This window comes from Micromys minutus, assembly GCF_963924665.1.
Source record: "Micromys minutus genome assembly, chromosome: 11".
NCBI classification, from domain to species: domain Eukaryota; kingdom Metazoa; phylum Chordata; class Mammalia; order Rodentia; family Muridae; genus Micromys; species Micromys minutus.
Window position 1 is genome coordinate 2,236,502 of NC_137980.1, and position 13,705 is coordinate 2,250,206.

General features: G+C 38.8%; 1 protein-coding gene across 1 annotated transcript in view; it reads left to right on the forward strand.

Annotated features, from left to right (window-relative positions):
- KIAA0825 overlaps nucleotides 1–13,705 on the forward strand; it is a gene marked incomplete at its 3' end in the record, with an annotated part of 180,580 nt that overhangs the window by 135,743 nt on the left and 31,132 nt on the right. The window contains exon 14 of the mRNA XM_080924848.1: nucleotides 10,381–10,528. Coding sequence (XP_080780974.1) covers nucleotides 10,381–10,528 — 148 coding nt within the window. The remainder of the gene's footprint in view (nucleotides 1–10,380; nucleotides 10,529–13,705) is intronic.

Sequence of the window (13,705 nt, forward strand, 5' to 3'; positions counted from 1 at the left end):
ATCATAAATTGAAATAGAAGTTTATAACAGATAATGTTTACATGCATATCCACTAGGAGTAATTATCTGGCTAAACATCCATCACCTGTCTCAGCTCCACAGGATCACTGAAGGTTTAAAACCATAACTAAGTTTTTAGTGAAGTTTTGTATAGATAAACCAGGTTAATCTGGTTTATTTTATCATTTGTTTTAGTACCTGTAATAAATCATTAGTTCCCATTGGTTAGTTGTTTTACAACCTCTTGGAATGTGCTCTGAGTAGGAGAAAGTCTGGTTACTAAGAGCAATGAACTGGTGACACTTGGGAGACTGGCAAAGTTCTCATTGCAATTTTGACTATCAGAAAAGGACCTAATACCAGCCCCACTATAAAAGACCTTAATAATCACTGATATAATTTTAGGACTTCTTATAGGATCACCATTAAGACTTAAAAAGCCATCTATTTATCTATATAGCATCACTAGAAGATCTTTGTAGATCTGCAGAGATCTGCTCCTGAGGAGTGTACTATTAGTTAATGATTGTTATATATGTTTAATAATAACAGGAAAAAGCATATTAATAGCAGGAATCTTTCAAGAAATTAATTCCCTTATAGCCTTGCTTAATAAGGGCGAATTTGTTGCAGATTGTACAATAATCCGGGGCAGGCCATCCCAGGAGGATCACCTGCTAGTATTCAGCTTGTCCTGTCATGACTCCTGACAATACCAGGGCTACTCTTTGGCTGAAAAGCTTGTTTTGTGTGTGCATTTACTTGAGAGAACACTATTTAAGTTTATATATTATCTCTCAGTCTAGACATATTAAATAATATCTGGCCTCACTATATGATACTATATATATAAATATATATGATACTATATATATATACATATAATTGAAGATATAGTCACTTCTTTGATAAGCATATTTCACAGACTTTCTCCATGTAAGCTTTGTTGCTATGCAATACAGGTAATGGAAGAGGTGGTTAAGGAAAATTGAAACAAAAATCTCTCCTCAGGATAGAAATACAGCAAACTCAATTATGATACTGAGGTGACTACCACACAGTACTGTCGCTGACTTCCACCATCTTCGGACAGCTCACTAATTTCCTTCTTCCTTTCTTATTACAGTTTTTATGTCTCTTTTTATATCATGTCTGCAGACCTGCCCTGAGATATTAAATATCTTCAGTGTTCTATCATGTAACTTTTTGTTTTGTTTTACTTTGTGAAACACAGTTTCTCTGTGTATGGTTGGCTGTCTTGGTACTCACTCTGTAGATCAATGGAATAGAATTAAAGACCCAGAAATGAACCCACACACCTACAGTCACTTGGTTTTTGACAAAGGAGCTAAAACTATCCAGTTGAAAAAAGACAGCATTTTCAACAAGTGGTGCTGGTTCAACTGGAGGTCAGCAGGTAAAAGAATGCAAATCGGGCAACTTTTTAAAAGTGATGCTATGGATCTGTGGCCCACTGCACTTCTTTTGCACTCCATTCTATTAAAATTAGTTATAGTATCTCCAAGACTATGGACTCATAGATGTCAATGTATATAAGTATTTTCTTGAAGTATGTGCTTGGAGATTACAGACACTATCCTTTCCAAACTGAATCTCTTCTATCCAACCTTGTCTGAGCTGATGGTAAGGTCATTGGTTGTGTGGGCCACATCCTTAGGAGGGCATCTAGAGCCTCTTTTCCTCCTAGATTTCCACCCTACTGCTAAGTCTTGGTGATTTTAAACCTTTAATCTACCATCCTTAAAGCCACTTTTACCTTAGTTCAAACCAACATAATCTCTCTCATCATTACTGCAATGACTGCATTGCCATTCTAGCTTTTCTAGGTAATGCTGAGCCTGGCGAGCACTCTACCAACAAACTACACTCTGAACTTCAGTGCGCAAGCTTTCTGTAAATTTTTGTGTTGTGTTTTATTTCCATTATTTTCTAAACTACAGCCTGAATTTTTCAAACCAAACCAACTTTTTCTAATTAAGCTTTATTTTTTCATACCTATAACTTAAAGTCTTACAATGAGTATCACACACATGTTCATGTACCATACCATGTACATAGCATATCATGTACATGTACACACAGACAGATACACACACATGGATACACACACTTAGCATGATCTGCAAAAGTCATTTTTCTATGCCTCATCTCCAAACTCCCTGAGAACCATCACAATTGTGAAGTGTTCCTTCACAGTTAGCCTTCCCACCTGACTTGCCACCTCTTCATCTTTATTTAATGAGGGAGTGCCCATTTACCTTCATATCCCTGGCCCCACTGACTTCTGTAGGGAAGCCTTTTAACTTCAAAGATTAGTGTGATTTTATTGCTATATCTTAGTTTGCCTTTCCTCTGTTCAGCTTCTATAAGTATAATTTTTATCTTTATTTATATAATTATTTAAAATATGAACGAATCATTTTCCAAATCCCATAATTGCTTATTCTTCCATCTCCCTGGTCTAGAAGTCAGCTATAGTAGTTGGATGAATGAATGAGCAATCTAGTGCAAAGTACAATATTAAATATTTTTGAGATTTGATACAGGAGGATAAAAACTGCCTCTTAGGAAAGGGATGGGAAATTATGTATGTATATTTTCATATAAAATATTTTAAGAGTCTCCTAGCTATTGCTGGCAAGCTTTTACCCAGCACTGAGGAAACACATGGGAGAGTGTGTACTCTGAAATGCCAAGTGCAAGTGCAGAGCCATCCAGGGAAAGATCGCTAAGAACTTTTACATAGATGTTCTAGAAGATGGATGGACAGTATCTGGACCTTTGGAAAGATTTTCAGTGCCAAAGGCAGCATGTGTGATAGCTATTTAAAGAACTAAAAATGTCAGATGAACTAGGAATTTCAGATAAATTGATGGATGGATGGTTGGATGGTTGGATGGATGGATGGATGGATGGATGGATGGATGGATGGATGGATGGATCGATGGATGGATCAATGGATCGATCGATACATGGGTGGATGGGTATGTAGATAGACAGATATCACCAGTTGTCACCACATCCACTAGGCAGCCATCATAACAACTGGTCTGTAAAGAGGTTCAGAAACTGGCAGAGTTTACTAATTATCTAAACCTGTTAAAAGGATCTACTACAAGGCTGATAACAGGGAAAGAAAATTGAACTCAGTTCCCACTAGATGTCCACACTTACCACTTATAAGAAGTGTGATGTCAAAAACAAACAAACAAACAAACAAACAAAAAACCTGTCTGGAACTCTCAGTAGTAGGGTCTTATCTGATGTCAGGGACTGATAGTAGTCAATGTCTTCAGAAAGATAACTTAGTTCCTGAAAGGGGATGGCAATGACCTCTGGTCTCTACTGTCTTTCTGACTCATGGCTATATTAGGACTTCAGAGAGACCCATAAACTCATGACTGAAATGTTACATTATTAACAAAACTAAAATTAATTAACCTCAAAAATACTTGTTTCCTTTTTTTGTTTTTATCTCTTGGGCCATGCTGGTCCAAAGGGGAAGAGATGCTTACACCCTGAATTTCCCTAACACTTAAACCACCATGGACATAATGCTAAGGAATTAAACACCTAGGAAAGAGAGCTAAGGAATATGATTGGCAGAGTTTTTCCTAGCATGTGCAAACCTCCAGTTTAATTCTCAATACCACATACACAGGTGCGGGAATGCACAAACATAACATTTTTTCACAGGAAACATTTTTTTTTAAGAATGTAAATCTGTGTTAGTGAGCAAAGGTAGCTTGACTGTCAAGGCAGGTCTACATATGTCTGTGCAGCTGGGTGAGTGTCTACATATGTCTGTGCAGCTGGGTGTCTACATATGTCTGTGCAGCTGGGTGAGTGTCTACATATGTCTGTGCAGCTGGGTGTCTACATATGTCTGTGCAGCTGGGTGTCTACATATGTCTGTGCAGCTGGGTGTGTGTCTACATATGTCTGTGCAGCTGGTTGTCTACATATGTCTGTGCAGCTGGGTGTCTACATATGTCTGTGCAGCTGGGTGTCTACACATGTCTGGGCAGCTGGGTGTCTACATATGTCTATGCAGCTGGGTGTCTACATATGTTTATGCAGCTGGGTGTCTACATATGTCTATGCAGATGGGTGTCTACATATGTTTATGCAGCTGGGTGTGTGTCTACATATGTCTGTGCAGCTGAGTGTCTACATATGTTTATGCAGCTGGGTGTGTGTCTACATATGTCTGTGCAGCTGGGTGTCTACATATGTTTATGCAGCTGGGTGTGTGTCTACATATGTCTGTGCAGCTGGGTGTCTACACATGTCTGTGCAGCTGGGTGTGTGTCTAAATATGTCTGTGCAGCTGAGTGTCTACACATGTCTGTGCAGCTGGGTGTGTGTCTAAATATGTTTGTGCAGCTGAGTGTCTAAATATGTCTGTGCAGCTGAGTGTCTACACATGTCTGGGCAGCTGGGTGTCTACATATGTCTATGCAGCTGGGTGTCTACATATGTCTGTGCAGCTGGGTGTGTGTCTACATATGTCTGTGCAGATGGGTGTCTAAATATGTCTATGCAGCTGGGTGTCTACATATGTCTATATGGCTAAGTGTCACCCAAATTAAAAAATTGTCTCCTTGGAGAAAGAAGACAAGGTGACTTTAAGAGTTTCCTTCACTTCTTTTCTTTGAAAGATGCGTTACAGAAAATAGTCCTAAGCTGGGAGTGCTATGCTGCTGCTTCCCACCCCCACCAGGATTGCGGCCCTCAGCTTGTCTTGAGTTATGTTTTTGACTTTGTTCTCTGATTAATGTGCCTTATGCTTTCTGGTATAAATTTCTCCCAGTGATACATGCCAGAAACCATCTGGTTGAAATCATTTCCTATATCTTAAGTAACATGGCTCCAATTTGAGACATAACCTTAAGACCAAACTCAGTCTGGGGTTAAAAACTTGGTATCTTTAATTGGGGGGGGGGGGTTGAATGGAGCCAAACATCTTCTATACCAGAAAAAAATGCAACTTATCTACAAAATATTCAAGCTTAATGAGGGACAACATGAAGTAAAGGGAGGAGCATTGGTTTGAAATCAGAGGAACCTGGATTTAAAGCAGCCTCATCTACTAACTAAAGGACTTTGGAGTATGTGCTCGATATTCTCAGAATATGGATTAAGATATGCACTAAGTATGTTCATTCACGTTCCAAATAGAATATTCCTGAGAAAGAGATCCTAGCACAAAGATATCAAAGGAAATCATTTATTTTCTAAATGGGGGAGGGGAGACACTGGGAAAAAAGATAGATAGTGAAGCAAAGAATGACTTGGGCGGTCTTTCAAGGCAACCATTGAAAGACTGGCTGAACTTAAGCCTTCCAGATCTTTGGATTTTTGTTTTGTTTTGTTTTGTTTTTTGTTAGTTTGTTTTTTATATGTCAATACATTTTATTTTAATTATTTTTTATTTTTAAAAATTCAAACATAATTAGATAATTTTCTTTCATCCCGTCCTCTTTCCAGTATTTCTCATGCATGTTCTCACTTATTTTCTGTAGAAATAATTGACTTTTTAAAATTGTTATTGTCTCCTGCATGTGTGTGTGTCTTTGTCTGTGATTGTGCATCTCAACATATAAACACACATGCTCAGTCTATTTGGTGTTACTTTTATGATTTAGGGCTGACCACTTAGTACTGGATAAAATAAGGAGCCCTGCCCCAGGAAAGACTATTTCTTTAGCCCTCATCATTCCTTAATTGCCAGTAATTTTTTGTTTGTATGTTTGTTTGTTTGTCTGTGGGTGGGACCTGTGAGATTTGGAGTAGAAAACAATGAAAAATACTTTTTTGGTCCCAGTTCCAGTTACTAAACCAAAGAATAAGGTTTCTGAAACAGAATGCCTAAACAACTCTGACTGTCAGTCCTTAGTTATAGAGTTTTTTGGAGAAAAAAATCTCACATATCCTAAAATGACCCTGAACTTGCTATATAGCAAAAGGAAAGCATGAGTTTCTGATCCTCTCAAGTGCCAAGATTACAAGCATCACCCCCAGACCTGTGTGTGTGGTGAGTTTACAGGTGTCATCACCACACCTGATTCATGTGGTGCTGGAACTACATTGTGCTCTACTCACTGTACTATCTTCCCTAGCTCCTCTCTAGAAAGCTTTATTCTCCTGCATGCTCTACTCACTGTACCATCTTCCCTAGCTTCTCTCTAGAAAGCTTTATTCTCCTGCATGCTCTACTCACTGTACTATCTTCCCTAGCTCCTCTCTAGAAAGTTTTATTCTCCTGCATGCTCTACTCACTGTACTATCTTCCCTAGCTCCTCTCTAGAAACCTTTATTCTCTTGCATTATAGTCCATCTTGGCCCAAAATTAGAGAAATTAAAGCGTTCTCCTTCGATCTACCTCGCACGAGCCAAGAGCTAGAGAAAAGAAACCGTAGATTCCTAAATGGTACATCATTCAGTCATCGAGATCTCTTCCCATGTTAAGTTCTCTGAATCCTATCATGATTCTCCACAATGAAGACTAGTTGCAACTTCTAAAAAAGGAAAAGAAAAAAACGAAGAAAGGAAGGAAAGAAGGAAGAGAAAAATGGGCAAGGCACTCTCCTTTCAACCTACATTCAGGAGACAGATGTTGACACTAACCAGGTCCCAGAACAGAGCAAGTTCTGGTCCAGCCAAGGCTCTACAGAGACTCTGTGACTCAATTCTTCCTTCCTTCTCCCTCCTCCTCACACCCAATAAAAGGTATAACTACAGACTAGTACTTAAACAACTGGATTAGTTCCTGCTGTGGGTGTTTATCATTCTTTCTTTTTTTTTTCTAGTTTTCAATTGCTAGTCATGATAATCCTCATCACTTCCTTTTACTACCTCTGCTGACTTCCCGCTGTCGCTGTTGTTCATGCCTATTGACCTATGTTGCTTTCCCAGTGGAGTCACTAAGACCGTCATCCTCAAAGGCTGATCTGACAGGGACCATAAGGGAATGAAAAAAAGACAGACACACAGACATGTGTACAGAAAAGCTGGGATCAGGGGGGCTAGAATCTGATACACTGGTAGACTTGTAGGTTTATTTTACACATCTGGAGTGATGTGATAGGTATATTGTGTACAGCTGAACAAGGAGTCAGCTTAGGGAATCAGGACCAAGCAGTCTGAGACTTCCGTCATCTTGGAGGAGGAAGCTCTGGTTGATAGTTCTGCATACACTGTCAGTCTTTGCACTAAAACTGAGCCAGACTTTGGCAGTTCCCATTGGTCTGGGATGTTAGGTTCATTGTACTCCTATCAGCAACACACATTCACATGTAAATTCATCTGCTTCTCATACTCAGAGCTTCCTCTGATCCTACACCATGACATCAAAAAGTTGGGCTGTTTTTCCCACAAGAACCTGTGGGATTGGGGCCATGGGAATGTAAAGAAGATAATTTCCCAGTAGATCACCCTGAACTCAGAAGAGACTCACTCTTTCACCCCCTGGTGCCTAGGCCCCTGTAGTTTGTTGGGGACAACACCATAAAAGAGAGGACCTTAAGAGTACTGCATGTCTACACAGCATTGTATTTTATAGTTCATTCCACCATCTACTAGTAGTTTCTCCAAGACACATGTTTGGTAGGATATATTAACTTACAGTCATAAAACCTGAGCAGAAGGCCAGCTCATGTCATATCTTGAGTATGATGTAGAAGTTTCTCATGACCTGGACTTTACAGTTAAGTTGAAAGCTAGGAAAAGTGTGCGCTAGGGGTGAGTGAGTTCACTCATTCAGAAAATTCATGAGTACATATAAAAATTGGAGAAATTATAAATGAGCAATTTTATAGTCATACAGCTAAAGTAGAGCTAAAACTTTTCATTATTATGATATAATATTTTGTAATTTCCATAAGCTAATAAAGATTGAACCTTATTATATCAGGATTTGAGGAATTTGGGGGCCAACCCATGGCCTAGAATTTCCTGGAGTATAATTTCAGTACAATCCAACCATAGATTTATTCAGTTTTCCAGGACAAAGTGCATGAGTCTTGATAGATTTATAAATTTCTGTTCTCTACTCTATGTCATAGTAAAATTTGACACATACACATTGGTACACACACACACACACACACACACACACACACACACGCACAAATTTTCCCTTTCTGTCATTTTTCAGACTAATCTCACTTTCACAGCTCTACCAGCTTCAAGAAAGAGTGAACATATGCTTCCCCATATGCCCCACACAGACTCTCTAGTGCATTCATTACTCAGAGCTTGGGGACTGGGGAATGTTTGTACTACTTTATTTCTCTCCATAGTGATTTATTCTACTGTACATTTCAAAATCTGTGATAAGTTGAAAGATCCAAGAATTGAGGTGTATCTCATTAAAAACCCTCTGTTAAATGATGGTTTTTATTAATCATGAATTCTGATAAAGGGAAATGAAATGACATCCAATTATTTTGTTTTATGACCAAGGGACTCAGCTTAAAACACCAGTTATTTCTAGTCAACTTTGTACACCACCAGGAAAGTCCCCTGTCTTAAACTCATCAACAATACAAAATTCCACCTTGAAATCTCTGCCTTCCCTCATGATCTTGCTCCTGTTATGCTCCAACTGTCATTCAGAGATCCTGACTATAGTCTAGCAAAACAGGCCTTCAACAGTGACATTAACTCAAATATAATTCATACATAGGAAAGGCTGGCAAACCAAAGACACCTGCAACCAACTCTCATGAACCCCTGTAGGGCTTCCTAGAACCCAGCATCCAAGGTTCCAAGGTTCAGAAAGGAAGAAATGATGGCTACTGGGTCTTTTGGAACCACATCAGAAGCTCTTGTGAGAGCAGCACAGTGACTGGAGATTCCTGAGATGCTCACAGCTGTGACCTTTTCTCCTCTAATCTGAGAATTTGGCTGCTTGTCCAGTCTGTCCCAGCAGCCAGTCATGGTAGGAATTCCCCTACCTCACATTGCCCAAATGCCCAATGGGTTGCCCTTGATTCCAGTTGGATCAAAATTTAAGTATAGACTGGAGCATTTTGTGCACTGAGAAGCAGTGAAATGTCTTCGATGCCATGCCAAGGAGATGCTGTAAACTTTCTTTATCTCCATCTTTGATCCTTCTTCCTCTTTCCTCTTCAAGACACTCCTAAGTGCCGAACTGTGCAAGCTTGTCATAATTTTTAATACAGAGGTCACTCTGAAGAGAAACACTCAGTGAAGAGTATGCAGAGAAAGTGGGATTTTTATTAAAGGGTAATGTCTTATTTAGGGTTACTGTTATCAAATACCACAACCAAAAGCAAGTTGGGAAAGAAAGGGTCATTTGGTTTCTGCTTCCACATGATAGCTCATCATCCAAGGAAGTCAGAACGGGGATTCAGACAGGGCAAAAACGTGAAGGTAGGAGCTGATAGAGAGGCCATCACTCTTGCTCACCTTTAGGGAATCCAAATTTCAGGATTTTAAAGGGAAAAGTTCAACAATGTTATTGGTAAGTCCCACTTTCTGATGAGGTACTGATACCCTTGTCAATGAAAGCAGTTCTCTGGGCAAGTTGGTTTTCTGCTCAAAACTGATAACAGATTAGAAAACTGAAGCCTGTTTATCTTGGAATTATTTCTCTTTGATGACATTACTTAAGTAGGTCACTAGGTGAGTGGTAGCATTAATTCTGATAATTGCATGTTGATTTAAGGATTTTCTAATTAAGTAATCAGATTGTGGCTGGCCCTTCACAAAAGCTTTGAATTCCTCTAGTTTTACCAGCAAATTCAATGTAAAGCAAAGTTCCAAGTATTGAAACGCTCACTAGAACATCTTTCCCTGTATAAGACAAGAAGCTAATAGTATACAGCAGACAGTCATTATGTATCTAGAGAGCAAACAAATGAAGACACTCAAAATAAATGCATATGTAGTCATGCTCCACAAACCCTGTCTCTCTGTCTCTCTGTCTCTGTCTCTCTGTCTCTCTGTCTCTCTGTCTCTCTCTCTCTCTCTCTCTCTCTCTCTCTCTCTCACACACACACACACACACACACACACACACACATACACACACACATACATGTACTCACTGCGAGAGAGAGAGAAAGAAAAAGAAAGATCTGTAAAATATAGGCATAGTTATTTTGTATCTGTTTTAAATTTGGCAGGCTACCAAATAGTTAATTTGCTAGTTGAGATTAAATGTAATTCCTTCCCTGAGTAACCCTAAAGTAAACACTCATGAAAGCATTTACAGACTAATCTGGGAGAAATAGACATTTAAAGGAGTTAACTTTACATCTGGACTTTAAAGCTATTGATTTCATAGACAGATCAACTCTGTTACTCTGTCTTATCTTGCATTCTTGAAAGGCCTCCAGCAGAAGGAGGACTGACGGCCCAGGCTCAGTTGAAACTGCTCTTATCCCAGCCATGGTGTAAGTGGAGCCTGCTTCTGGAGACCTTACTTCATGATGATGGCCTCATTCCGAGAATCCTGTTGAAAAGCGCAAGTGAGTATGTATAGTTGTCAAAAAATGTCCTAAACACACAACAAAACAAACAAAACCAAGCAGGTCAACTGCAAACAAACATCCATTGCCAGAGGTGAATGGACCTTTTGTTCTACTTAAGAGTCACCTGGAGGGTGGAAACCAACCACATCTGCTGGCAGCCATGAGCATTCGCAGCTGAGGAACTGCTCTGTGGCCTGATTGATCTTTTTATTTCAGGAATTCTAAGTAAAAATATTTTTATATGATTGCTGTTCAGTCACAAGTGCCAGGACATAGAAATTATATTCAGTCTTTGAAAATCCTAAGAGAATTGGAAGGAGACAGTCATATTTCCAAAGCGCAAAGCTGAAGTAGATGATAAATTAGTAGAAATGACATTAGACCAGCACTCAAACTTTTAGTGTCCCTTTAAGAGTGCTTCAAGACAGCACAGCAGCAGCTGTGGCTTGCAGCTATCTACACTTTGGACAGAGATGCCAACTTCAAGAAAATTATGGCTGAAATTGAGCAGTAAGAAATTGTGTATGTTTTAACTATAATGTCTTCCCTGCCAGTAGCACACATGAGACTAGTCAGTTTCCTAAACCAGATCCATTCTAGTCTAGTTCCTCACCACATGCAGGACCACATCCAGGACCCTCAGCCACGTATTCCCTTACACATACCACAAATTCACCTAACCCTTTTCAGTGTGCTCTACACATAGGCTTCCTTTTCTAGAACCCCCAAGCAACTCTACTTTTATCAGTCTGCAAGAGCTTGTTGCTGTTTTAGATGCTTAAACATTCTTCATCCTGGCTTCTTGTTTCTCTACAAGTCAGTGTTTACCACTCTGGCTTCTTTATTTGTACTTACTATTGCTTATATATGAACAATGAATATATCCCTACATACCTACATGCCATGCTGAGGCCCAAAGCATTTCCTCGTGCAAACTGCCCCAGTCATCCAATCATGTCTGGTAAGATTTAGGTTTTCTCATTGCCATCAGCAACCCAGTCCTTCTGTGTTCAATAATTCAGATAAGATACAATGAATATTATTTAGATAAGTAAGATTCCTTATAGAGTAAAGCAAGGCTCTTATGAGGTGATAGTAAACCAAAAGTACTGTTGTGCTGATCTAAACTTTGTATAGACTTTATACAATTTGTAAAATTTCTGCAACAGCTTCCCTGAGGATTTTACTCCTGTCCAAATGATTAATTTGTATTGGCCCTGAAGGGCAGAGGGCAATGGTATTGTTCTTGTTCATGGCCATCAGCTTCTAGGTAGGAAACCTGTAGAGTTTAGAATTTTGCTCAGCCTGTAACCAAAGATGTGTCCCATTCTTATCCTTTTGATCAGTCGTCAGAGCCCTGTCATTTCAATTGCTTCTGTTTATGAGGAAAGGTCCTATTTACAGTTATCTTCCAGCTTGCAGAGAGATGGAAAACTAGGAAAGAAGCCAACAGAATACAAGAGATGAAAGAGAGAATCTCAGAGGCAGAGGATACCATAGAAAACATTGATACAACAGTCAAAGAAAATACAAAATGCAAAAAGCTTTTAACTCAAAACATTCAGGAAATCTAGGACACAATGAGAAGACCAAATGTAAGGATAATAGGTATAGAAGAGGGCAAAGATTTCCAACTTAAAGAGCCAGTAAATCAACAAAATTGTAAAAGAAAACTTCCCTAACCTAAAGAAAGAGATGCCAATAAACATACAAGAAACCTACAGAACTCCAAATAGATTGGACCAGAGAAGAAATGCATGTTACATAATAGCCAAAACACCAAATGCATAAAACAAAGAAAGAATATAAAAGCAGCAAGGGGAAAAGGTCAAGTAACCTATAAAGAAAGACCGATCAGAATCATATCAGACTTCTCAACAGAGACTGTGAAAACTAGAAGATCCTGGGCAAATGTCATACATACTCTAAGAGAACACAAATGACAGCCCAGGCTACTATATCCAGCAAAAGCCTCAATAAATGTAGATGGGGAAACCAAGATATTCCATGACAAAAACAAATTTACACAATATCTTTCCACAATCCCAGCCCTACAAAGGGTTATAGATTGAAAGCTCCAACACAGGGAGAGAAACTACACCCTAGAAAAAGCAAGAAAGTAATCATCTTTTGACTAACCCAAAGGGCAGCCACACAAACATAATTTCACCTCTAATAGCAAAAATAACAGGAAACAATAATCATTGGTCCCTAATATCTCTCAACATCAATGAACTCAATTCCCCAATAAAAAGATATAGACTCACAAACTGGACACGTAAAGAGGACCCAACATTTTTATGCATACAGAAAACACACTTCAGTTACAAAGACAGACACTACTTCAGAGTAAAAGGCTGAAAAACAATTTTCCAAGCAATTAGTCCCAAGAAACAAGCTGGAGTAGTCATTCTAATATAAAATAAAATCAACTTACAACAAAAAGTTATTTAAAAAATTAAGTAAGGACACATCATACTCTCCAAAGGAAAAGTCCACCATGATGAAAACTCAATTCTGAATATCTATAATCCAAATGCAAGGGCACCTACATTCATAAAAGAAACCTTACTAAAGCTCAAAGCACACATTGCAGGATTAATATAGTAAAAATGAACAGAGCTTGCCAAAAGCAATTTACAGATTCAATGCAATCCCCATCAAAATTCCAACTCAATTCTTAATGGAGTTAGAGCAGTTTGAAAATTCATTTGAAATAACAAAAATCTCAGGATAGTGAAAACTAGTCTCAACAGTACAAGACCTTCTGGATGGATCACCATCTCGGACCTCAAGCTGAATTACAAGGCAATAGTGATAAAAACTTTATGGTATTGGTACAGAGACAGGAAGATCAATAGAATAGAATTGAAGACCTAGAAATGAACCCACATGCCTATTGTCCCTTGATCTTTGACAAAGGAGCTTAAACCATCCAGAGGAAAAAAGACAGCATTTTCAACAAATGATGGTGGTTCAACTGGAGATTAGCATGTAGAGAATGCAGATCTATCCATTCTTTTTGCCCTGTACAAACCTCAAGTCCAAGTAGTTCAAGGACCTCTACATAAAACCAGGTACATTCAAACTAATAGAAGAGAACGTGAGGAAAAGCCTCAAACACGTGAGCACTGGGGAAATTTTTCCTGAACAGAACACCAATAGCTCAAGCTCTAAGATCA